The sequence below is a fragment of the Canis aureus genome, chromosome 14 (genome assembly GCF_053574225.1).
Source record: "Canis aureus isolate CA01 chromosome 14, VMU_Caureus_v.1.0, whole genome shotgun sequence".
Taxonomy (NCBI): domain Eukaryota; kingdom Metazoa; phylum Chordata; class Mammalia; order Carnivora; family Canidae; genus Canis; species Canis aureus.
This window is the reverse complement of record NC_135624.1, coordinates 65797947-65822184: the sequence shown is the minus strand read 5'-3', so window position 1 is coordinate 65822184 and position 24238 is coordinate 65797947. Positions and strand designations below refer to the sequence as shown.

At 39.7% G+C, this 24238-nt stretch overlaps 2 protein-coding genes across 6 annotated transcripts in view; one reads left to right on the top strand and one right to left on the bottom strand.

The window, feature by feature from the left end:
• RASSF6 (Ras association domain family member 6) overlaps positions 1–1289 on the top strand; it is a 45124-nt gene extending 43835 nt beyond the window's left edge. For all 4 annotated transcript variants that reach the window (XM_077848339.1, XM_077848341.1, XM_077848342.1 and 1 more), the window contains one exon: positions 62–1289. In XM_077848339.1, coding sequence (XP_077704465.1) covers positions 62–137 — 76 coding nt within the window. In that variant the 3' untranslated portion in view covers positions 138–1289. The remainder of the gene's footprint in view (positions 1–61) is intronic.
• A 1656-nt stretch (positions 1290–2945) lies between these two features.
• LOC144283783 (alpha-fetoprotein-like) overlaps positions 2946–24238 on the bottom strand; it is a 53629-nt gene continuing 32336 nt past the window's right edge. For both annotated transcript variants that reach the window (XM_077848337.1, XM_077848338.1), the window contains 2 exons: positions 16347–16479; positions 2946–7546 (listed from right to left, as the gene is read on the bottom strand). In XM_077848337.1, coding sequence (XP_077704463.1) covers positions 7499–7546; positions 16347–16479 — 181 coding nt within the window. In that variant the 3' untranslated portion in view covers positions 2946–7498. The remainder of the gene's footprint in view (positions 7547–16346; positions 16480–24238) is intronic.

Below are 24238 nucleotides of genomic sequence, written 5' to 3'. Positions count from 1 at the left end.
GGTCCAGTGCACTAAAATGTGTTCAATTTTTAATAACTCTTTTTCTCCTTCTCATTTTCAGATTCAGTACAGAAAAGGCTATTATACTGAAATGTCTTCAAAGTAAACGGGCAGTAAAAACTGAAACAACGGTTTAGCAGTACAGCCTGCAATTGCTGAAACACTTCAACAAAATCAGAGGGATATTACGATTTGATGAGTGCATCCATTCGATACTCGAGTTCATACAAATACATATGAACTTGAATTTGTAGGCAATTTAATGTTGAAGAAGCCTGTCTGTCTTTGAAGTGATGAGGTTAACGAGGGTTCATAGCTGCACTGAAAGGGGCTTGAATTTAGTTCCAGTAACTGGAACAAGCTTGGATACTGTGTATTCCAAATACTTTAAAACACTCAAAGAACTCGAATCTAAATGGTGTCTTCAGATGTCAAGTACCCTAAACTTCTGTTAGCTTGAACTGTCAGGAGAACTAAAACATCATCAACTGATTATCAGACGTGATTCAGACGTAAAAGCAGCCAGCTCTGCAAATAAAGAGGCATATTCTTACCCTACCAAGGAACTGCATGGTAAGAGTGTTTCACAGCTCCCTGAAAGCTCTAGCATCTTTGAGAAATCCAGGACTGTCTCTTTATAGTCCATGACTTTGGGCCATTTGTAGCATCAGAGCTAGTGGTCCTTTGGGTTGGAAAAGATCATGGACTCTTAAGAAATCCGAACTGGCAATTTTCTCAACCTGAACCTCCTTTCCCCCACTCTTTCTACTCATGACTTCCAAAGTATTCTTGAGCATTTTTTTTTAAAGTCGGTTGAATTAGTTTTATTTTTCCAAACAAGTCTACCACAGACACCTCATATATTTAATCAGCTAGGACAAGATTTGGCCCACAGAAACCGCTTGTTGCTGAATGAAAACAAAGGATAATGCAAAACTTGTAGCTGATGGTAGGCAAGGAATCTGGAGCTCTGCTCTTTTTATCCAAGACAACTCATTCCACGGTATGAGTTACTTAAAAGTCTGCTAAAACCAATTGGAAAACAAAAAATAAAACCACTGAGAATGCCGCAAGTATCATCTATGATTTTATTTATGAACTCCATGTTAGATTGGAGTTTTATGCAACACTGTTCCATTCTCTAAGCTGCTTTCATTTGTATTCCTCAAAAGCGTTGTATTAAATTGTTTGGATACATTGCATGTACTAAGGGATAAGGGTTGTATTGTAATAAACCCAAGTTGGAAGACTAATAATTATCAAAATAAAAATGCAAAATATTTTTAAGACCAAGGTATTACTTCCTAGTGTCACTGAAACCAAAACCTTAACTGGATGAAAGTAAAAGTGTGTTATGATCGGTAAGTCCTAGGAAAGGAAATCTTTTGAGGAAAATAGAGGCTTGCTTCATTATCTCTCCAGCTATCAGTTAATAAGAAAATGGTCTCATCTTGCCAAAATTGGGCAAATGAAATAGTTAAAATTCAGTGTGCTTACAAAAAAAATTAAGTAGTGTAAGGTACCTGCCATAAATGACAGATTAATCATTAATACAAAGTCTACAAGATGTGTAAGAAAAATACCAAGATGTGGATAGGAAAAAAAAAAAAAAGAAAACACATAAAAATTAAAATCACAGGAGAGGAAATTCCAATAGCTACCAAGTGCGGGAGGGGGACTTGTATCTTATCGGTGATCAACCTCACTGTTTTGTGTCCTTATTAATAAGGAGACAGAAACACAGTAATTTAAGCAGAGGTTTAATATAAAGAATTAAGCTGTGATGATAGGTGAATTGTAAGAAAGAGAGTGCTAAAGGGTACACCAAGGCTGGGGAAGAGTACCCCAAAAAGGGCAAGTTTGGAATCAGAGGTTTGAAGTTCCCTGGAGAGGCTGTGGGTGCAGCCCATGGGTGGTGGAGCAGTTTGCTGGTTGCCAGCACCACAGTCGTAGGTCGGACGAGAACACCCTTTGGGGGAAGTGGGCAAGTGTGCAGAGGGCCTTGGGGATTCTCTGAAGGCCCCGGGCCCAGATCACAGAGTGTCTGTGTCCGGAGGTCTGCCGGAAGTCTGGGGGCACAAAGAAAGCATAGAGGGTACTGCTGCAGGTGTGCCTGGACTAGGGGCTCAAGGGACCCTTTGCAGGAACCCAGGATAACTCTGTGCATGAACTGGGCAAAGGGTCTTCGAGACTGTGTGGCGCAGAGTCTGGGCAAGTGGCTTCCTAGAAGGCCATGCCGGGGTGGGGTTGGGCCAGGGCTCTCTGTAAGCAAGCCCTGAATTGAGAAGCTGGAGTGGGGAGCAGTGATTTGGCATCAGGGCACAGACCTGTACTCAGCTCCAGGCTGTCACCGCAAGTGGGGAAGGGGTTGAGGGAACAAATGGGAAAGAGAGCTGCACCCTACAGGCAATCAGCCCTGGAGAAAGCACCCTGGGCAAAGCAGTGGAGGGAAGCCCAGGCCCAGAAGTCTTGGCCATCAGCCGGGAATCAGGAGACCAGACTTTCTCCTACAGTGTTTCTTCACCGCCCTCTGCTGACGAAGCATGACATCACGCAAAATACAAAGGAAAAAACCTTTAAAGGTTCCACAACCATTTTTACAGAACCAACAGTGAATTTGGAGCTGAGAGTCAATAAAATACCTGAGATGTCAATAAAATAAATAAAATAAATAATAAAATAAATAAAATAAAATAAAATAAAAATAAAATAAAATAAAATAAAATAATAACAAAATAAAATAAAATAAAGGAAAATGCACTTTTTGGTCTATTAGCAAAGATTAAGAGTGATATTAAATACTCAACAAATTACAATGAGATGGTCACTCAGACTACTGGTAGAAATAGGAATGGATATTAACTTTTCTTGAAAGCAATTCAGTAGTAAGTTCATCCTATAATTTAACTTACAGGATCTTATATTGAAATAATGAGCCATACAAAGACATTATGAAAGATATTTATTATATTGCTGTTGTGGTAAAAGAAAGTACATAGCTTAAATGATCAAAAATAGGAAAAAATAATTAAAGAAGGAAAAGAACATTTACTCATAGAAATGGTATGCAGCCACTAGAATTATGTTTCCAAATGAACTTTAAATATAGAAGAAAATTCTTATGTATCTAAGTAAGAATATACATACAAAAATTCAAAATATCTCTTAGCCGTAAAATATGTGTGTGTGTGTGTGTGTACACTAATATTTGTGTCGACACACAAACCAGAAAACATTAAATGTGGTTATATATGGGCTATAGAATTATGGGTAAATCATTTCTTATTTTCCCATGCTTATTAAATATTCTATAATAAACCCATGTTACTTTTAAATTAGGAAATGGAAAAGTTATGATCAGAGAGTTACCAATGTGGGACCTGGATGGCTCAGTTGGTTAAGGGTCTGACTCTGTTTCGGCTCAGGTCATGATCTCAGGGTCGTAAGATTGAGCCCCACATTGGGCTCTGCACTCAGTGCAGAGTCAGCTTGAGATTCTTTTCCCTTCCCTCTCCCTTGCCCTCTGCTCTTCCCCATGCTCATGCTTTCTCTGTCTCTAAAAGAAATAAATAAAATCTTTTAAAAATACGGAAGTTACCAACAAAAAGTAGCAAGAACATGCAAGCAAGAACAGAGTTCCAGTAGATGCAGAAATATCAAATTTTTAAATAAGACATTAACTTCACTTCCATGGTAGTTTTAAAATATATTCATAAAGACATTGGGCCTAGAAGTCACCTTGCACATGGCCCAGACCTAGTGACTCAATCCTAAGGAATAGAAGAAAGCAGAAGTGACAGTGTGTGATTCTGGGTCTAGGTCATATAACACTGTGGCATCCTCCTTGCTTACTCTCTTGGATCACGGGCTCTGGGGGAAGCCAACTGCCATGAGGGGGGCAGCACTGGAGAAAGGCCTGCATGATGGGAACAGAGACCTTTGCCAAAGTCAGCAACAACTGAGGGCTCCCGTCCGAAGCCAGATGAGTGGGCCGTGTACTGGCCCCCATTAAGCCTTCAGAGAACAGCCCTAACAGTTTGATTACAACCTCGTGAGAGACCCTGAGCCAGAAAATCTAGCTAACCCACTCCTGGGTTCCTGATCCTCAGAAAACATATGAGAAAAGAAATGTTTCTTGTAGTATGCTGCTAAATTTTAGGGTAATTTGTTACATAGCAATAGGTAACAGACAAAAATCTGTTCAGAGGCATCTTTGCATAATGTAAAAATATTAACTTTTGTCATAAAACTCTTTATCCTTGTTCTAGGTGGCTCAAATATTTCACTACCAGTTACATATTAGTTCAAATTCAATCCCAGATCATGTTATACTTATTAATGGTAGAGGACTTTTTGCATTCATCTTTGTATACTTCACTGTGCCTAATATTGTCTTGTGTATAGGATGTGCTTGATATAAATCAGTTGAATAAAAGACTTAGTGACTTAGTGAATCAGTGAGTAAAAGAATGAGTGAATGAGTTCCATGAAATATTTTTTTCTGAAAACCTCCTGTATATAAACCTCCTTTTCACAAATCTGACTCAGTAGCTAAAGAAATATAGAATCTTTACTGGTTTCCCTGAATTTGGTGGTATATTTTATTATCTCTTGGCTATATGAAATATGCAAATATATTATCTCTTGGCTACCTGAAATATATACATACATTATCTCTTGGCTATATGAAACAGTAAGGCAGTGTTGCTATGGAATTTTGTTTAGGGCTGTTCACACTGGTTTCAGGAAATGAAGGAGAAAGAAGCCCATTTTCAAGGCAGTTGATGAGGTGGAAAAGATGGCAGGTGTAACTGTTACGTTGCTCTATATCTACGTGTGAAAGGAAAGAAAGGAATAAGAAGCAAGTAGAACAAAACCCTCAATGGCATCCATTGGTCTTTTAAATAATAATAGCTAACACCTATTAGGCTGAGCCATCTGAAATTGTCAATTTAACCTACAAAAGCAGCAATTTCATATTACTCACATTAATAATACTTGCCATTTGCCCAGTATGTTTTAAGGTTTATATATATCAGCTGATTTAGTGTTTATTATAGTCCCACGAAGAAATTACCCTTTCAACCCAATTTTATAGATGAAGAAGAGAGCAAGCCATGGAGAGGTTAGGACATTTGCTAAAGTCTTTAGCAGAAGAGCTAGGTAAGATTTGAATTATGCTCCAGAGTTCTCTCTCTTAACTGCTATAATCTAGGATCTCACCCTAAACTATATTCCCTCAATCTGGCTTTCCTTATGTGTCCTCATTTGTAAAATGGGAATAGAAGTACCTACTTCAGTGGACAGTTGTGCAAGTTATAGGACTAATACTTGACACATAAAAGGTATCTTAGCTGCACTCCGCTTATTTGGACATGTTCTTATACATTAGCAAATTAGCTTCCAAAAGACATTTGTTAAGTTTCTATTGTATTTCATACATTGCTAGGTGCTACAGAGCATAATATGAACATACTAGAATCAGATAACTAATGAATTTATACAAGAGACAAACACATAAGGAATTATAACACTGGGCAGATTTCAAACTTCTGGTGTCACAAGAGCAGAGCTGACTGGTAATGTGATGCACAGGAGTCTAAGATCACATACTGTCCTAGAGACCAGGGAAAGTCACGGAAGAAGTGGCCCTGGTCAAAGACTAGAAACTGGGCAGGGTTTGAACAGATAGAGATGTGGTGGTGTGTGAGGTGTTTTAGGGGATGGTGAGTGATTTGGTTTGGCTAGTTTTAAGACAAAAATTCAGTAGTTGGGGGCAACAAGATCTCAACAAGGATAAGCATACGATGGTGAGTCGGGGCAGAACTCAAATCTAGACCATCCAGCTCCAGCAACTGGGCTCTTCACCAGTGCATTAGGGCTACTTTGTCATGTCAAAGAACATCATTATCTGAAAACTCAATGCCAGAGAAATCCTCCTGAAGCACTCATTGCAAATTGTGGTGATATTCTTTTCACAGTGTTGAGAAGACTTTCTGTGAATAGTTAACCAAATATCGAGGTTGTCTCCAGTTAACCATTGACTCTGCAGCTAAAGCCTCAGCCTTGAAAAAAAAAATAAATAAATAAAAATAAAGCCTCAGCCTTGGAAGAAGTCCTCACATGTTCATTCAATTTCACATTCTCTACTGTCCATTGATTCTTTCTCTCATATCTCTTTTCCCTAATATATATTTGTAAACTCCTTTTTGTATGTGTGCTCTCTTCTTAAATTTTTAAATTCACCTCCAACCTCCTCAACCCATTTTTCCCGTCCCTCCACCTTTTATCTTTACCCTGTATATGTGATGCTGACAATGGAACCCAGGAGCCCTTAAATTTATTAACTTGAGCTTTGAATTCTAGTTCCAAACCACCTGTAAATACTAGGGCAAGCTACTTAACCTCTTTGCACTCATTGTGTTGGTCTGTAGAATGAGAAGGTTAATAATAGTACCTGCCTCATTAGATTATTATGAGTTATGAGGGTCAAATAAGTCTTTACAGGGAAAAACTTACAATAATATCTGGCACACAGCACCATGCTAATTGCTATTACTGCAGCCAGTGACAATAACAAGCCAGAAGTTAAGTCTAGTTACATGTCTTAGGACATTGGCTGTTACAAAAGCAGACTTACCTAGCATGTAGGAGACCATGCACGGCCAATAGGACCTATTCCTCACCTCAGTCATGACCTTTTGGAGCTTTTCTATTAACACAACGACTCTTGGCAAACAGAATGTTAAATATTTTCTTGATTTCATAATGTGTTCAATGCCATAGGGATGAGGCAAAGTCCTGATTCGTTCAAGACTAACTGATATGAAAGAAAGAGAGAGAGAGAAAAAGAAGAAGAGACATATGTTTTCACCAAGCTGCACCAGAAGGTAAACTTTATGAAGATAGGGATTTTGTTCTGTTCTGTTTGGGCATAAGCTCCTAGAACAGTGCCTTGTACCCAGCAGATACCCACTAAAAATCTATTGGATGAATAAATGTTGTAAGTGGTTCCAAATACCTTCCCAGTCCCATACTTCTTAAAAAAAAAAGTCAAAGCAGTTCTAAAGGTAACTTATTCTAAAGCACATTCAATTCAGTTAACCAATAAGCATTTTCTGCAGTGCTATCGACAGAAGCTTCAGAGCTGCACTGGGGTCTTTTTCACTCTAGAAACCCAGAAGCCAGCTCCCAGCCAGATGTGGCAGCCCATTGCATCTACCTGAGGTTTTGAAAGGTCCCTTGATTTCCTATTTCTGGTGTTGCTTTTGAGAAGCTGAGAGCTTATGAGAGAAAGGAAGCAGGTAAGCTGGTTGTATGAGGATTACAATACAGAGATTTCTCTGCTAAGTAGAAAAGGATTCAGTGAAGCCCAGGCTAGTATCCTGAGTAACACTGTGAGTAGCTGAAAAATGATGCTGTTGATTTGTAGTTTCATTACTCGTGAAAAACAAAAGGCAGATCTCAGCAAAGACTCTATATTGACATTTTTCTGGGATCATTTGCCTCCCAAGAGAGACTGGCACTTTTCAATCAGTTTGGATCCCTGGGGGGAAAAAAGCAAATAAGTACATCTGTAAGAAAGAGAAAAACAAAACAAAACAAAACACCTGAACATCTATGATCCCCAAATAGAAAATCTTTAAGACTTACCTGTTATATGCCTGAAAGTGGCTTTAACATGCCCGTGGGTTAAGGTCTTAGGATTTCTCATGGCCTAGTCTTTGACCTTAAGGATTTAACTAACTGCAATACCTCTTCTACTCCCAGGACCTCAGATTTAGAATTTTAAAAAGTTGATTTTCCTCACAAAAATATGGGACTCTTTTGCTACAGGGTAAAAACGGACAATCTATATCAGTTTCTCTTTGCATTTTAAAACTTCCCAAGGCTAATCCCACACTAAATCATTGTATAATCAAGTGCAAGAACTCAAGAGGAACAAGACCACTAACATTGATCAGAGTGTCTCTACTGCCTTCATATATATTGGTGTTGGCCTCTATGTTAAGCCCATCAGTTTCCCCCAATTTTTACCATATAGTCTTTATTCAAGTAAAAGGCATTTGTGGAAGCCCACAGAGATCAGTGAAAGTTATTTCATCTTTAGTGAAGTGGGAATGGGAGCCCCTGAACTCCACCGCTAAGATTAGCACATACACATACACATGCACACACACACCCTAGGTGATGGATGACTTGCACTCCTAAGGGCTCCTAGCACCCTGTGGGACATGGTTAGAAGTCTATTAATTTAGTCCTTCTTCCAACCCTCAAACAGTACCACATCTAAATAATCTAGAGACTGGAATCTTTTTAAGTTTGCTTTTAAAAATAGCTGTGAACTTTAAACTATCCTTGTTTTTTTGGTCACCCATGACTTTTAAGAGTCCATCTTCATGGAAAGTTTTCCAATAAGCTTAACCTCAAGACCCTCACACTTAATCTTGTTCATTGGCTCTGAACCTAACACTAGTAGTGTAAGTCATATTTCTCCACATCCGTCCTTCCTGGCTTTATTTATTCCATAATTCCTCAGTAAGTTTCTAATTTGTAATGATAACAAATGTGAGGGCAAGGGGGAAGTTTCTGGTAAAGGTGGGGTAGAAGAAAGGCATCTGAGGAACAACTATAATAATGAGAAATGTCCTGCATGAAATAAGGGATGATGACTCTATATCTTGAGGCAAAGCCCAAGCAAGACTTTGAACTAGAAAACATGAACTCACATGATGGAATGCAGAGAGCACAGAAAAGAAAGAGGAAACATTTTCCTTACACTGACCCCAAATTAGTCACTCTGATTTCTTATAATCCTGGACATGTTGATAGACTGTTGCCATGTCACCCATCTTAAGATTTTGGAATAAATATTACCGATTTCTCCATATCCCTTTGACATGCTTTTCAATACTTTTTTCATTCTAGATACTCTCTGGACATAACAATTCACCACTGTCCTTATAAAATGTATTGTCTCTCATCTCTTCCAAAATCCCTGTGCAATAATGGTAAAATTATTATATAAAAAAAGAAGAAAGCCTTATTGATACTAAAAAGAAAAAAAGCAATGTAACAAATATTGATGAACTGCTAGAAAAAGAAAAAAGAGAAAGTCATCAGTATGACACTGACCAATATTTCAAAGTACAAAAATAGGAGCTCAGAATAATAAAATGGTGATATGTCATAGCAGTAAAAGAGCAGAAAGTCACTGATTTCTTAGTTGCTTATGCTTCTTGTCTGCTGCCCAGCCTGCTTTTCAAACATCCTAAAGATTCCGGCAGCCACCACTATCCTTTCAATAAACTGATCTTTACTTAGCCAGAATTTGACCCCATGATTTACACCTAAAGAATCCCTATTCAGCAAAAGCGCTGTGCAAATAAATAAACAAAATAATATTTTAAAATGCAAGGTCTCAGAAAATTTATCTCCCAAGTGCCCATTTGGAAATAACACAAACATACATGTGCACGTATATGTTAAGAATGTAGCCCATGGGCAGCCCGGGTGGCTCAGAGGTTTAGCGTCGCCTTCAGCCCAGGGCATGATCCTGGAGACCTGGGATTGAGTCCAGAGTCGGGCTCCCTGCATGGAGCCAGCTGCTCCCTCTGACTGTGTCTCTGCCTCTCTCTCTGTGTCTCTCATGAATAAATAAATAAAATCTTAAAAAAGAAAAAGAAAAAGAATGTAGCCCAGCACAGGATACAAAATCAATGTCCATAATCAGTGGCATTTCTGTACACTAACAATGAGACTGAGGAAAGAGAAATTAAGGAGTCAATCCCATTTACAATTGCACCCAAAAGCATAAGATACATAGGAATAAACCTAACCAAAGAGGTAAAGGATCTATACCCTAAAAACTACAGAACACTTCTGAAAGAAATGGAGGAAGACACAAAGAGATGGAAAAATATTCCATGCTCATGGATTGGCAGAATTAATATTGTGAAAATGTCAGTGTTACACAGGCAATGTACACGTTTAATGCAATCCCTATCAAAATACCATGGACTTTCTTCAGAGAGTTGGAACAAATCATCTTAAGATTTGTGTGGAATCAGAAAAGACCCCGAATTGCCAGGGGAATATTAAAAAAGAAAACCAGAGCCAGGGGCATCACAATGCTAGATTTCAGGTTGTCCTACAAAGCTGTGGTCATCAAGACAGTGTGGTCCTGGCACAAACACAGACACATAGATCAATGGAGCAGAATAGAGAATCCAGAAGTGGACCCTCAACTCTATGGTCAACTAATATTCGACAAAGCACGAAAGACTATCCACTGGATAAAGGACAGTCTCTTCAATAAATGGTGCTGGGAAAACCGGACATCCACATGCGGAAGAATGAAACTAGACCACTCTCTTTCACCATACACAAAGATAAACTCAAAATGGATGAAAGATCTAAATGTGAGACAAGATTCCATCACAATCCTAGAGAAGAACACAGGCAACACCCTTTTTGAACTCAGCCACAGCAACTTCTTGCAAGATACATCCACGAAGGCAAAAGAAACAAAAGCAAAAATGAACTATTGGGACTTCATCAAGATAAAAAGCTTCTGCACAGCAAAGGATACAGTCAACAAAACTACAAGACAACCTACAGAATGGGAGAGGATATTTGCAAATGACGTATCAGATAAAGGGCTAGTTTCCAAGATTTATAAAGAACTTATTAAACTCAACACCAAAGAAACAAACAATCCAATCATGAAATGGGCAGAAGACATGAACAGAAATCTCACAGAGGAAGACCTAGACATGGCCAACACGCACATGAGAACATGCTCTGCATCACTTGCCATCAGGGAAATACAAATCCAAACCACAATGAGATCCCACCTCACACCAGTGAGAATGGGGAAAATTAACAAGACGGGAAACAACCAATGTTGGAGAGGATGCGGAGAAAAGGGAACCCTCATACACTGTTGGTGGGAATGTGAACTGGTGCAGCCACTCTGGAAAACTGTGTGGAGGTTCCTCAAAGAGTTAAAAGTAGACCTGCCCTACGACCCAGCAATTGCACTGCTGGGGATTTACCCCAAAGATTCAGATGCAGTGAAACGCCGGGACACCTGCACCCCGATGTTTCTAGCAGCAATGTCCACAACAGCCAAACTGTGGAAGGAGCCTCGGTGTCCATCGAAAGATGAATGGATAAAGAAGCTGTGGTCTATGTATACAATGGAATATTCCTCAGCCATTAGAAACGACAAATACCCACCATTTGCTTCGACGTGGATGGAACTGGAGGGTATTATGCTGAGTGAAGTAAATTAATTGGAGAAGGACAAACATTATATGGTGTCATTCATTTGGGGAATATAAAAATAGTGAAAGGGAATAAAGAGGAAAGGAGAGAAAATGAGTGAAAATATCAGAAAGAGAGACAGAACATGAGAGACTCCTAACTCTGGGAAACGAACAAGGGGTAGTGGAAGGGGAGATGGGCGGGGGGTTGGGGTGACTGGGTGACAGGCACTGAGGGGGGCACTTGGTGGGATGAGCACGGGGTATTATGCTCTATGTTGGCAAATTGAACCCCAATAAAAAAAGAATGTAGCCCAGCAAAACATAAAATGCTCCAAGAAAAAAACATAGTATTTTAGAAATAATTCAATTTACCCAGGATCACATTAAAATGAGATCCTATGTGGACAGCCATGAATCAGTCCTAGAAATAACTAGATCCAATTGGAAGATTAAGCCAGAGGACTTTTTGAAATTTACTTTTAAGATAACAGAATATTCTATTACAAAAACTGCATTATTAAGAGCCTGAAACAGTTTAGTGGTGTGATGAAAGTAGATGCTTTATTTGCCAACACAGGAAAAGAAAGACAATTGGTAACTCTCAAAAACAGAAGGATATACTAGGAAATTATAGTCCAAATGTCCCAAAATGAATAAAAGTGGCATGATTTTCTGTAGCTTAGTAGGTAAGAAAGAGATTTTAATGGTAAATCATACCGTTGGTCAATCCATTTGTGGTATTGATGTAAATAATATTGCAGATAAACACACAATTAAATAGACTATTTAATGGTTTCCAGTTTTTAGCATCAACTTACGAACAAAGCATAAAAACCTTATATTTAATAAGCAGATAAATAAACTCAGACAATGTAGAAGTAATGGTATATACAGCTTTAAAAAGAAAAGCTGGCAAGGAAGTCAAAGGAAGTTTAGACATATTAACTATGTTTTGGAAAAATCAATAGATGTTGATGGAATTAAAGGGCCAAGAAATATAACATATAACTAATAAGAGAACTAAAAACACTCAAACAGATTAAGACGGCATTCACAGATAGGGTTCTTGATGTTAGTGTAAGTGCACTATATTCATTACGTGATTTTAATATTTTAAGAAACTATTAAAGTGATGCTGGTGTGGCTCAGTCAGTTACGTGTCAGCCTTTGGCTCAGGTCATGATCCCGGCGGCCTGAGATCCAGCCCCGTGTCAGGCTCCCTGCTCAGTGGGGCGTCTGTTTCTCCCTCTCCCTCTGCCTCTCTGCCCTGCTCATACTCTCTCTCTCATTCTTGCTCTTTGAAATCAATAAATAAAATATTTTAAAAATAAAAAATAAATAAAACAATGACAGTTATCACTAGGAGAACTAAAAGTGAAAACTTAACATTGGTTACCTTTTGGGAATGGGAAACGTACCCTGCTGTTCTGCTTGAGCTTTTACCATATTCATGTATTAATTCTATAATTTTCAAAGCTTGTGTAATGTGTTATAAGAAACTGAACATAGTAACTAAGAATGACCTGATTTACATAGGTTGGGGTTATCACGTTGCTTAATCTGATCTTTGTCTTTTTCTTTGGAAACACATCCGAGATTGCAGCAGCTCTGGGTCAGTAGACCCATCCAGTTGTTAAGTTCAGGCTATTTAACCAGCAGATCTTTTCACATGAACCTGTGTTAAATCATGTCTAAAAGTAGAACCTTGCTTTTTTTTCCCATTGCTAAATTTCACGTTATTATTTTCAAAGCATTGTTTCAACCTGCACACATTTCTGCTAATTCATGTTTAATTTCCTCTGTAGTATATTCTATTGGCTGATAGAGAAATATCACAGGCTATAATTATCGTTGCCACTGACCTGGCAAAGAGAATTTCTCCTTGGACCTGAATTTTCTCCTTGAACCTGCTGATGTCTACAATTTGTGTTATTATTTCATGAAATGTGAGATGCTTCTTCTTTGGATGATCCGAATTCACCCTGTATAGCTGAGTTTCTTCTTTTTTTTCTCCTTTTATATATTTCGGTTTTACTCTTGCCAGCATTCCAACATTGACTTTAGTTCACCCTTTTTCTCCTTAGAATTTGGCTTGCTTCTCAAAATATGTTTTCCATCTTGTCTAAAATGCTTTATCCTCCCAATAGCCAAAGCAGGAAAGGCAGTCTTCAAACCTGCCCACTTTCTCTTTTAATAGGCAGAACAGGTTCGCATAAGTGACTATTATAATCTCAGAAACAAAAACAAAGAAAATGCCTGTAGGTCCCTGGAGCAGTTAGTCTTTTATAGCTAACTTGGAACATGCCCAGACTGCCAGTTGACTGAGTCTTTTCACTTCTGGGGTCTTGGTTGCATGGGGGTTCCTGGGGTATCTAGGTATTCCTCTGCACTATAGTCAAACCTAGACTCCTTTCATAAACATAGAAGCACAAAGACAAGAATTCTTGACGATAAGATTCTAAAATAGTTTGATCACCTATTCCCACATTTTTTGCTACACTATAAGATTATTTTTTAAATATTCTAGTCTTATCTTTATATTCAATACCTTCAAATTCTTTCCCTTTCTTTCATAAATGTTATTTTCCAATTGTTTCATTATTTCTGCTGCCATCTTTGGTACCAGCTTCACACTGAGAGTTGGGCCTATGAAAATATGAGGAGGGAATTGGGGAAGAGTTTATGATTAGCCGCTTGCACCTTAGCAATGTGATTCTTAAAGTGGTCCTCAAACCAGCCAGCATCAGCAGCACCTAGGAACTTGTTAGAAGTGCAAATTATCACACCCCACCCCAGAATTACTGATTCAAGTGGTGAAATTGTAGGTGGGAAATTCTGAATTTGTTTTAATAAGCTCTGGAATTGATTCTGATGCACACTATAATTTCAGAAACACTGCCTTAGAATAAGCATACAAGGGAAAACTTGACCAAACTTTAGAGATAATGCATAATTACAGATAATAAGCATTTTTATTATCTGTAATTAATTCTGGCAAATTTTAATTAACATGATACATTCTTCAGAGAGCTGCTTCTTCTTCCTCTCTTTAAGATTTTACTTATTTATTCATGAGAGACACACAGAGAAAGGCAGAGACACAGGCAGAGGGAGAAGGCTCCCTGCCGGGAGCCTGATGCAGGACTCAATCCCAGGACCCTGGGATCAAGACCACAGCCAAAGGCAGACGCTCAACCACTGAGCTACCCAGGTGCCCTTCCAGAGACCTTCTATTTTCTCCTTTAATTTGGGGGACAAATCCTAAAAGAAAATAGGGAAGGAAGGGGAAGGAAGGGGAAGATAGTTGGGCTTTTCAACCACTAAGTTAAAGATTGCTGTTAGGTAAAAAGCATGGGAAAAAAGCACACAGAAATCTTCCTGTCACGCTGTTCACCAATAATATTTTGAGCAAGTAGTATTCTTATTCAGGAGCAAGATATAAGCACAGGCCCTTCTTCAAAGTGTTGATCTATGTGGCTATGGGGTTGTTACCCAGGTGGAGACATGTTTTCTGAATGCTTTACAAAAAGCAAGAAGGCTTTAAAATAAACAACTAGACTCTAGCATAAGTGATGACTTTGATTGTGTATCAGCTAGTCTGGGAATCAGTAAAACTTTTCTGTAAGCAGCCTGAGAGTCATTTGGGGCTTTGCAGTTCAATACAGTCCCTGTCACAGCCATCCAGTTTGGCAATTACTTAATTCAGCTGTTGTGGACAGAAAGGCAGCAGTAGACAATATGCAAATAAATGGGCATGACTGTATGTCAATGCAACCTTATTTATATAAACAGGAAGTAGAGTCCAGCAGCCTGAGGGCTGCAGTTTGCCTAACCTTGACTAGACTACAGGTATATGATTTTTAACATAAACACATGTACAGTTTAGCTAAATAGGTAAAAAAGAGCCATGAAGGTAATTAAGGCATTCATGAAAATTATTTCCTGTGAAAACATTTCCCTGGGCCACCACTAGACTTAACCCTGGTCCAAACCATCCCCAGCCACTTTCCTTTATAAAGGCTGCTTTATTATTTTTTTCTTTATTTTTTTTAATTTTTATTTATTTATGATAGTCACAGAGAGAGAGAGAGAGGCAGAGACACAGGCAGAGGGAGAAGCAGGCTCCATGCACCGGGAGCCCGACGTGGGATTCGATCCCGGGTCTCCAGGATCGCGCCCTGGGCCAAAGGCAGGCGCTAAACCACTGTGCCACCCAGGGATCCCTATTATTTTTTTTCTTAACTACATTTTTGCATTCCTCTACTCAGATACTATAATCTACTATATCTGAGTTTCTGCTCTTCAAGTCATGTCTCTAGGAGAGCAGTTCGTCCTGGGGTCCCTCTGTGAAATTACATGGATTTTCTGTGCCACATCCTATCATGATATTCTTAGGAATTGAAGTCCTACAACTTAAAATGAAATCACTTACTTGTCAACTATATGCAATTAAATTAATTACAGAAAACAATCTGTGGGTAGTCAGTGTGGTGGGTGAGCATAGATAGATACTCTTCATTGCTCTTTCTATGTTCTTCAATCCCCGTTCTTTTTTTTTTTTTTTTTTTTTTTTTCAACCCCTGTTCTAATGATCTTTTGGCCACTGAGGATATAAAACCCTTTTCACTGGTCCCTTCATTAAGCCCCACTACATTCGATGACTATTCCTAATTGTGACCCCATAAATTTCTAGAACAAAACTACAGTTTTCCCAAAGGTTTTTAAACTGTTATTTCTTTAAAATTTCACTACATTTCCAAGGACACCATTTCTCTACAATTACCAAAGTCTTCGGTTCATCCTTCCTCCTCGCACCCCCAATCCTGTACATCTCCACTCCATCTGGTGTTATGACTCTGGTATTCATCTCTATCTGTGTCAAACCCTGCTATTTTCCTCAACTAAACATAAATATTAACATATCTGAAACCCAAATATAATTGATTACACCAAGCCATCCAGACTATGATTTTCTTCTCATTCACTCACAATGGGAATGGAGAACGTATTGGTTTTTTAATTTCAGTATATCCTAAGTACCCTGAGAGAACAGAGAAGGAAATAGAGATACCAGACCTCTTCTCGGAAACACATTTCACTCGACTCTGCTTGGCAGCACGTCTCCACCAGGTGGGCAAAATCTGCAATAATTGATTGGAACTGCATCTCTGTCGCGTATGGTTTCTGCTTCACGAGATTGCTGAGGAGCCTGCATCAGAAAGGAATGGCAGAAACACAAGTAGTCCCTGAGTCTAGAGGCCACCTGGCACACCTGCCTTACTGATTTAAAGCTGGACACCCCCCATGCCTCCTGGTTGCTCCCACTCTGCAGCTGGGAAGCCCTGAAAATGCCATGATGCGTCCCCAGATTTCACACTGCCCATCTCCATCTCCGTGTTTTATCCAACATACTTTAATTCCAGCACATCTCTTTTACATAGTTCATATATTAAATTTAATTATTTTATACAATTATTACTAGGGTAAATATTTTTGTTTTCTATTTTTATTGCATTGGATGATAGATAAATTATACAGTAAATTAAATAGATTTTCTTTAATAATTTGTTATGAACATTTATTCTGAACAACTGACTTCCAAATAAATATTACAAGTATAACACACCTGGAAGTTGAGGGTCCTACAGGCGTTATTAATGATAGGTCAGTAAACTAACTTGAAACTATAATGGCTTGAGCATCATCATCTCTGATTTCTTTCACCGGAGTTTCCCCTAGAACTGTAGTTTCAACCACTTTGAATATTCAAAAATGTGACCTGGTTTCTGTCTCTCTAATTAATAATACAGTATTCCTGGGGATCCCTGGGTGGCTCAGCAGTTTAGCGCCTGCCTTTGGCCCAGGGCATGATCCTGGAGTCCCAGGATCGAGTCCCACATTGGGCTCCCTGCGTGGGGCCTGCTTCTCCCTCTGCCTGTGTCTCTGCCTCTCTATGTGTCTCTCATGAATAAATAAATAAAATCTTTAAAAAAAATAGTATTCCAAATCTTCCAGTGTTATCTTCTATCTCTCTCTTTACTGTTTAGACCAAGACAGATTTAACCAATACATTAATCAGCATTTTACTGTTCAACCAAAAACCTTTGCATATTCTTCATTTTCAAGTCACATTGATAATACCCAGTGGCCTTATTTCCACCTTGAATGGGTGTAAAATAAAATATCTCAAGGCTCTAAGTAGTTACTTCTTTATTTTTTTTTAAGATTTTATTTATTTATTCATGAGAGACACACACAGAGAGAGAGAAAGGCAGAGGGAGAAGCAGGCCCCATGCAGGGAGCCCGATGTGGGACTCAATCCTGGGACCCCAGGATCACATCCTGAGCCCAAGGCAGGTGCTAAACCGCTGAGCCATCCAGGGATCCCCTAAGTAGCTACTTCTATGACAATTTAAACCAGAGGTCCAGTAAAATTGCAGACAGTAAATATTTTAGGCTTTGCCCGCAGAGAGGCAAAATGAAGGATATTATAGAAGTATAATGTTGTAAATGTATTGTATCTCGAGACAGAACACTCCAAACCTCTGCTTGTCTAGGGTGGGCTGCCCCTGTGGCAGGTGCAGTTTGTGTCCAGTTGCCATCAGCAGGCGAAGATAGAGAAGAGGGACCAGCCACTGAGGGAGAAGGTATGCCCTGGGGTCAGTGTCACTCTCCGCAGCAGCAGACACGCCCTCCTCTGCTCCTGGCTGTCTCAATGTGGGCAGCTGGTCTGAGCCACTTTCTGAGTCATTTGACTTCTGGACTAAGATGACACGATGACACCACCTTTTGCTGCCCATAAATGGCCAACAGCAAAGTCCTCAATATATAGGTGGCATCAGCTCAGGCACTTGGCAGCAGAGATCACGGTCACCTGTAGGGAAGGCAGGCATGGGAGCGACCTGGAGTCATGGGTGAAGCACACTGGGCCCTCTGAAGCTCTGAGCCTTGCCCAGTGAAGCAGTGCCTCAGAACCTAAAAATCAGCCACACCCAGCTGTCTACAGCATGCTGATCCCATTAAACAACAAAACAAGACATCCAACTTAACATGGTAGCCCACTGGACATGCCTCTTTGAACTTGCCATTTCAACTCTACCCTCTCCCACCACCCGCAATGCTCACACCCCTACGCTGCCTTGAGGATAGACAAAGCTAAACAACAGAATGACTAAAAATATTAGCAAAGCACAAGCTAATGATTTCTTTTCAGAAACTGCCTCAAAAAAAAAAAAAAAAAACCTAAAAAAAAAAAAAAAAAAAGAGGGCTGGTTTGAAGAACACATAATTGCTGCCCCTTGGCTGCCAGACAGAGCTGAAAGAAGCAAAGAGATTTTAACTGCCTCCATGTTTGCCTCTAATTTTATGTCCTAGGAATATAGGAGAGAAAATCAGATATGGGAACAAAGACTCATGTGCAAAAATGCTCATTGTCACAATGTATAATGGGTAGAGATTGAAAACAATTTTCACGTCCAATAATTAGGAATGGCTAAATTCATTATGGTACCCAGATGGTGGAATATTACATTGCCATTGAATGTGATTTTGAAGAAAAATTGGTGACCAAAATGTATACGTTATAATTTTTAAAAGCTATATTAGAAAATAATGGCAAAAGCCAACATCATTTGAGTGTACTGATATTTAATGTGATCCAGGCAATGTGCTGAGAATTTATAAATATTATGCCATGTAATACTGTCTTCTACCTTTTTAATAAGGCTCTATGTCATCTCCATTTTACATTAGTAATGGTGATTTCAGACCTCCTGGGAATATTATAGTTCTGGGCGTATATAGCAAACCAGTGAGGTCAGTCTTCCTCCTAGAATGCCCTAGGATTGGGAACCACTCGGGAGGACTCCTCCTGAGACAGAAATCAGCCTCACAGACTTCCATCGGATAAGAAAGGTCAGCGGAAGACAAGAATGACTCCTTGGTTCCCCAACTGAGCCTTCATTAGACTCATTTCTGAGTTATATAGGACCAGGATGACTTAGAAAATTTGCCGAAAGAGAACTTTCACTTGAGTCCTGCCAACCATGGAGACGCACACAAACTGCACTGCCCTAGTACCCCCTGAAAGTGTATGATCTTGGGGTCAGGGGAAAGGGACTATTTCCTTTTTAGGACAAAACATAATGCAGCTTTGTCATTTCAAGGGATCCGGTCTGCAGCTGAGCAGGAGAGAGCAGCACCTGGAGGGCATGAGTGTTCCCAGCGGCCCAGGAGTGGTGCCAGGGAAAGCATGCTTGGGGAATTACAGAGGGTGAAGGGAGTTTCATAAGCTCTCCCCTAAGGACTCTAGGGATAATTGCTGGAACTGAAATTTTTGCATAAGCAGGTAGTCACAAGACTGTGCAAAAATAGTATTATTAAATATTAGAACCATTGACTAACAAAGGGCAACCGTGGGAGTGTGCACTGGTGTACATATGTGACATGGCATTGTATACATGTGGACAGGTATGTGACATTGTGCTTGTATACATATGTGACATCATATACATATGTGACAACTACACCGATGTTTATAATGGGCACCTCTGCCGTGTTGGAGTAAAAGGGTCATGATTTCCTTCTCTCTTCTTTATATTCTCAATTTTCCGCAATGATTATGCATTACTGTAATAATAACATAAATTGATGTTTTGAAAGGAAATAGAATAGTATAAGGATTACTTTTTCTTCTCAACTGTTCTGTACATATTTAATCTTCTGATTAGACATAAACTTGATCCCACTTGAAAAAAAAATGCTGTACTTGTTTTTAAGTGTCTCTATGTAATTTAAGTCTGCATGGTTCTATATATCATCAAACCAGTCTCTACTATCTTTGAATAATAATTACCTGTCTTTAAGAGACTGATTAGTAAAAGTGAGAAACACAGGCTATTTCCCATTGGAATTTGGCGAATTTTATCTTAGAAAATATTTTCCTACAAAAACAATATTACTCCTGATGCTGAAATTCACTGTCCAATCCATGAAAGCATAGGATTGCTTAAGTCCCAGGCAATAGAAACTGTCATGGGTAACCTACACTGTGGGAATACCCTGTTTCCAAACATCGTTTGGGGCTTTTTACGGTCTGGCTTAGGGGATTCAGCACCGAAAGGGCAGGAGCTGACATGGGAAGGGGACAGAGTTTACTACCACAAAATCTGGACTTTTCTTTCCTTCTACTGTCATAAAAAGGGCACAAATTTTGAAGTCAAACTTACTTTGGTTCAATGAGTTCGTGTGAGGGTGGAGAAGATACTTATCCTCTCTGACCTTTATCTATGAAAAGAAAATGTGAACACCTACATTGCAAGGTATTTGTAAGGACCAAAAATAAGATATTAAAAGATTGAGAGTATAGTAATTGGCATTCTTAAGGCGACAAATAATGGCAAAGATAATAGTAATGATGAATAGTTAATAATGGCACAACTTGGGACACCTGGGTGGTCAGCAGTTGAGCGCCTGCCTTCGGCCCAGGGCGTGATCCTGAGGTCCGGGGATGGAGTCCCTCATGGGGCTCCCCGCAGGGAGCCTGCTTCTCCCTCTGCCTGTGTCTCTGCCTCTCTCTCTCTCTCTTTCTCTCTCCTCTCTCTCATGAATAAATAAATATTAAAAATAAAATAATGACACAACTTGCTTCCATTTCAAATTGTCAGTTGCTTCCAACCACAGTCTCCTTCTTCTCTGACTCCCACAATTAATAGTACCTTGTCACAGCTTTTCTCCTACTTATTTATTTACTCATTCAGTCAATAATTGATGAGCATCTTTACAATTTCCCTAAGGATTTGAGCTGTAGATTCAACAGTAATAGAGAAACCTAATGGGAGAGGCAGGAAAGCTCACCTGTCTATAGTCTCCTCTTTTCTCACTTTTAAGTGGGGTCCAAATGCCTTCATGGCTTGGCCTCTCCCTAACCCTCTAGGCCCACCCCAGAAGTGTCTCTCCCTTCTCTCACTTATACCTCAGTCACACTGAATCACTCTGCTCTCCTTTTCTCCCTGCTGGGTGGGCTGGTGGCCAAATGCACTTCCCCAGAGGGACCAGTAGGGAGAAGACGAGCAAGACTGCTGGGTTTCCAGAACATCAGTGAGCAGCTGCTTATTTAAACCAGGAGAAATACCCCAATTGTACTGGAATAGGCAAGTGAAAATAGGCACTTCCCATTATGAGAAAACAGATGATCTGGAAGTGAGATTCAGAGCTGGGGTATCAGGAGCCATGTTATCTCTCCTTGGAACTCCAGATATAAAGACAGTCATTTCTACAACTGGGGTCTCTGCCACTTAGAAGCTTGACTTCCTCCCCAAAAAACTGTCAAACCCTTGTGATCTGCTTGCAGGTGATTTACCTCCCCTGCCCACTTCCTCCTTCCACCACCCTGATCTCTCTGCCTACCAACCTGACTGCTGTTATTTCAAAATAGTTCTCTTAATTCTATTTTATAGCTTAAAAATTTTAATTTGCCTTTTAAAAACTTAAATCCCATTTTCAATTCAAAACCATCAACTTGTTTTCAGTTTTTCATTTCTATGATATTAATCTTTTATTTTCATTACATTTACCCACATTTCACTTAAAGTACATTCTAGTCATTCTAGTCTTTATTCTAGTCTAAAGTACATAAAGAGAGAGAAAAGTCTTCACATTTCAACTCAATATTTTTAATTGGATTTTTAATCATTTTGCTTTGAACTTCCATTTCCTTTTGATTGTCTCTGTCTTTTTACATGATCTCAACTTCTACCTTCTTTTCTAACTTGCTGAAGTTTTCTTTTTCTTCCAGGAGCCCCTTCACTGTTTTCTTTCTTTGCTTGTCTTTGCGTTTATGCTGTGAAAGTCAGCCCGAATTACAAATGGATGAAAGTGGTAGAGACCCCTGGCCACTATCCCAGGAAGTAACAGGGATTTTTTTTTTTTTTTCCAGTTTGGCCCTTGACTCCCAATATGGATTCTCCCAGAATATTCCAGAAATGTCTACATTAACTGTCTCTATGCTACTGCTTTCTCCATACAGAGAATATAGTGAATTCACTAGGACAAGGATAATTCCTAATATTTCATGCTTTTTATTTTTTAGCCCTTAGCTAGGGGCTCAGCGTTTGTTTGTTTGTTTGTTTGTTTGTTTGTTTGTTTGTTTGTTTTGAGAGAGAGAGAGAGAGAGAGTGCCAATGCATGTGAACAGGAGGGGAGGGGCAGAAGGAGAGGGAGAGAGAATCTTAAGCAGGCTCCACACTCAGCACAGAGCCCTACTGAGGGCTTGATCTCACAAGCCTGAGATCACGACCTGAGTTGAAATCAAGAGATGGACACTTAACCTACTGAGACCCCAAGTGCCCCAAGAACTCAGTGTTTTAAAAATTATAACCAATATTATAAGCCCTTGATTAGGGCACACTAGAAGCTGTATGTTGATAGTTAAAGCATATGTGCCTTGAGCCAGGTAGCTTGGGTGAAAATTCTACCTCAACGACCTATTTACCTGTTGTGTGATCTAATACCAAGTCTTCTTGCCTTCTGAGCCTTGGTTTCCTTACAATTAAAATGGCGTACAATGTTATCTACCTCATAAATTTGTGGTGTTTGGTGAGTTGCCATATATAGAGCAGTACCTAGCTATGCCTGGAGAACTTCCTCAAGAGAAAGCAAACCTGCACAATAGAAGTGACAGAGACCTCGTTTTCCTATGTTCTCACATTAAGCCTGAGCTAACGAAAGAATGGCTAGCTAAATGTTAACGATGGTCTTTGGGTGTTTATTGGGAAGTGTCAACATCTAGTTTGTGGTTGGCTCACCTTGGGACTGCAGAAAGGATTCCAAGGGTCAGTTGGCTTAAGAATTGCAAGTGCTATGGTAAAACAGAGCAAGCAACAGCCTGTGCTTGCTGCCCACGAGTAAATGGATGTTCCAGAGGCAACAAAAACTTTGCCTCACTTGGAAAGATGATATTGTTGGATGAGTAATATTGAGATCCTGCAAGTGGATATTGTAGAGTAAATAAATTAATTAGAAATATAGTAGGCTACCAATTCTAACGATCCTGGGGGAGAAGGAACTATGAGGACTAGAGCTCACTTGCTTTCTCCTAAGGACAGGCCCAGGGGCACTATAAGGAATCACCCCACCATTGGGGGTTGGAGCACTTTCAATGCATGCTGCTGATTCAGGGAAAACCAAATTTCACCCTTTGGCTTTTCCTAGAACAGTCACCTTTGGTCAACTCCAGATGGGGCCTCTAACATCATACTCATCAGAAGCAGAATTCATTCCTGGGGAAAATGCCTGGACCATGGGAGTATCTTGGCTCCAAGCTCAGGAGCAGAATAGGGATAAAAAGATGGGTGATTTGATGCCACTAAGAAAGGCAGTCCTTAGGTCTGCAGCAGCAAACAAGTAGTCTCTTTTCTAAGACCTGACAATAAGTGTTCCGTTCAATCCATCTATGCAGGAGTGGAGAGAATTGGAAAAAAGGCCAACAACCATCTGTGAGATCTTAATCACCTCATGCTCTCAGTGGCAAAGGGCAAATCAGCTGCCTACAGTTGGGTGTGCTGATTTGCTACTTCTACAGCCAAGCCCCTGATGCCTCAGTCACCTCAGCCTCAGTCAGAGTCTGAAATCTGAGCCTCTCAGGTCATCTGTCATCATACTGACATTTGTACATTCCTAATCTGACCCGTCTACTGCTCTCCTGATCCTCTGTCTCTTTTGTAACTTGAGGCTTTCTCAAGAAAACGTCCCTATATCCACAGCTTCTCTTCTGAAGCTTCTCTTCCTCCGTCTTGCTCTACATGAAAACATGAGGCTCCCCAGAGGACACAGCTTCCCCCAGGACCTTCCAAGAGGAGCTCTTTTTGCTTGAACTCCACTTACCTTAGTATCTAAGTCTCCTACTGCTTCCAGCTTCTCTTCTCTGCATCCTCTTTTATTTTTTTTTATTTTTTTAAAGATTTTATTTA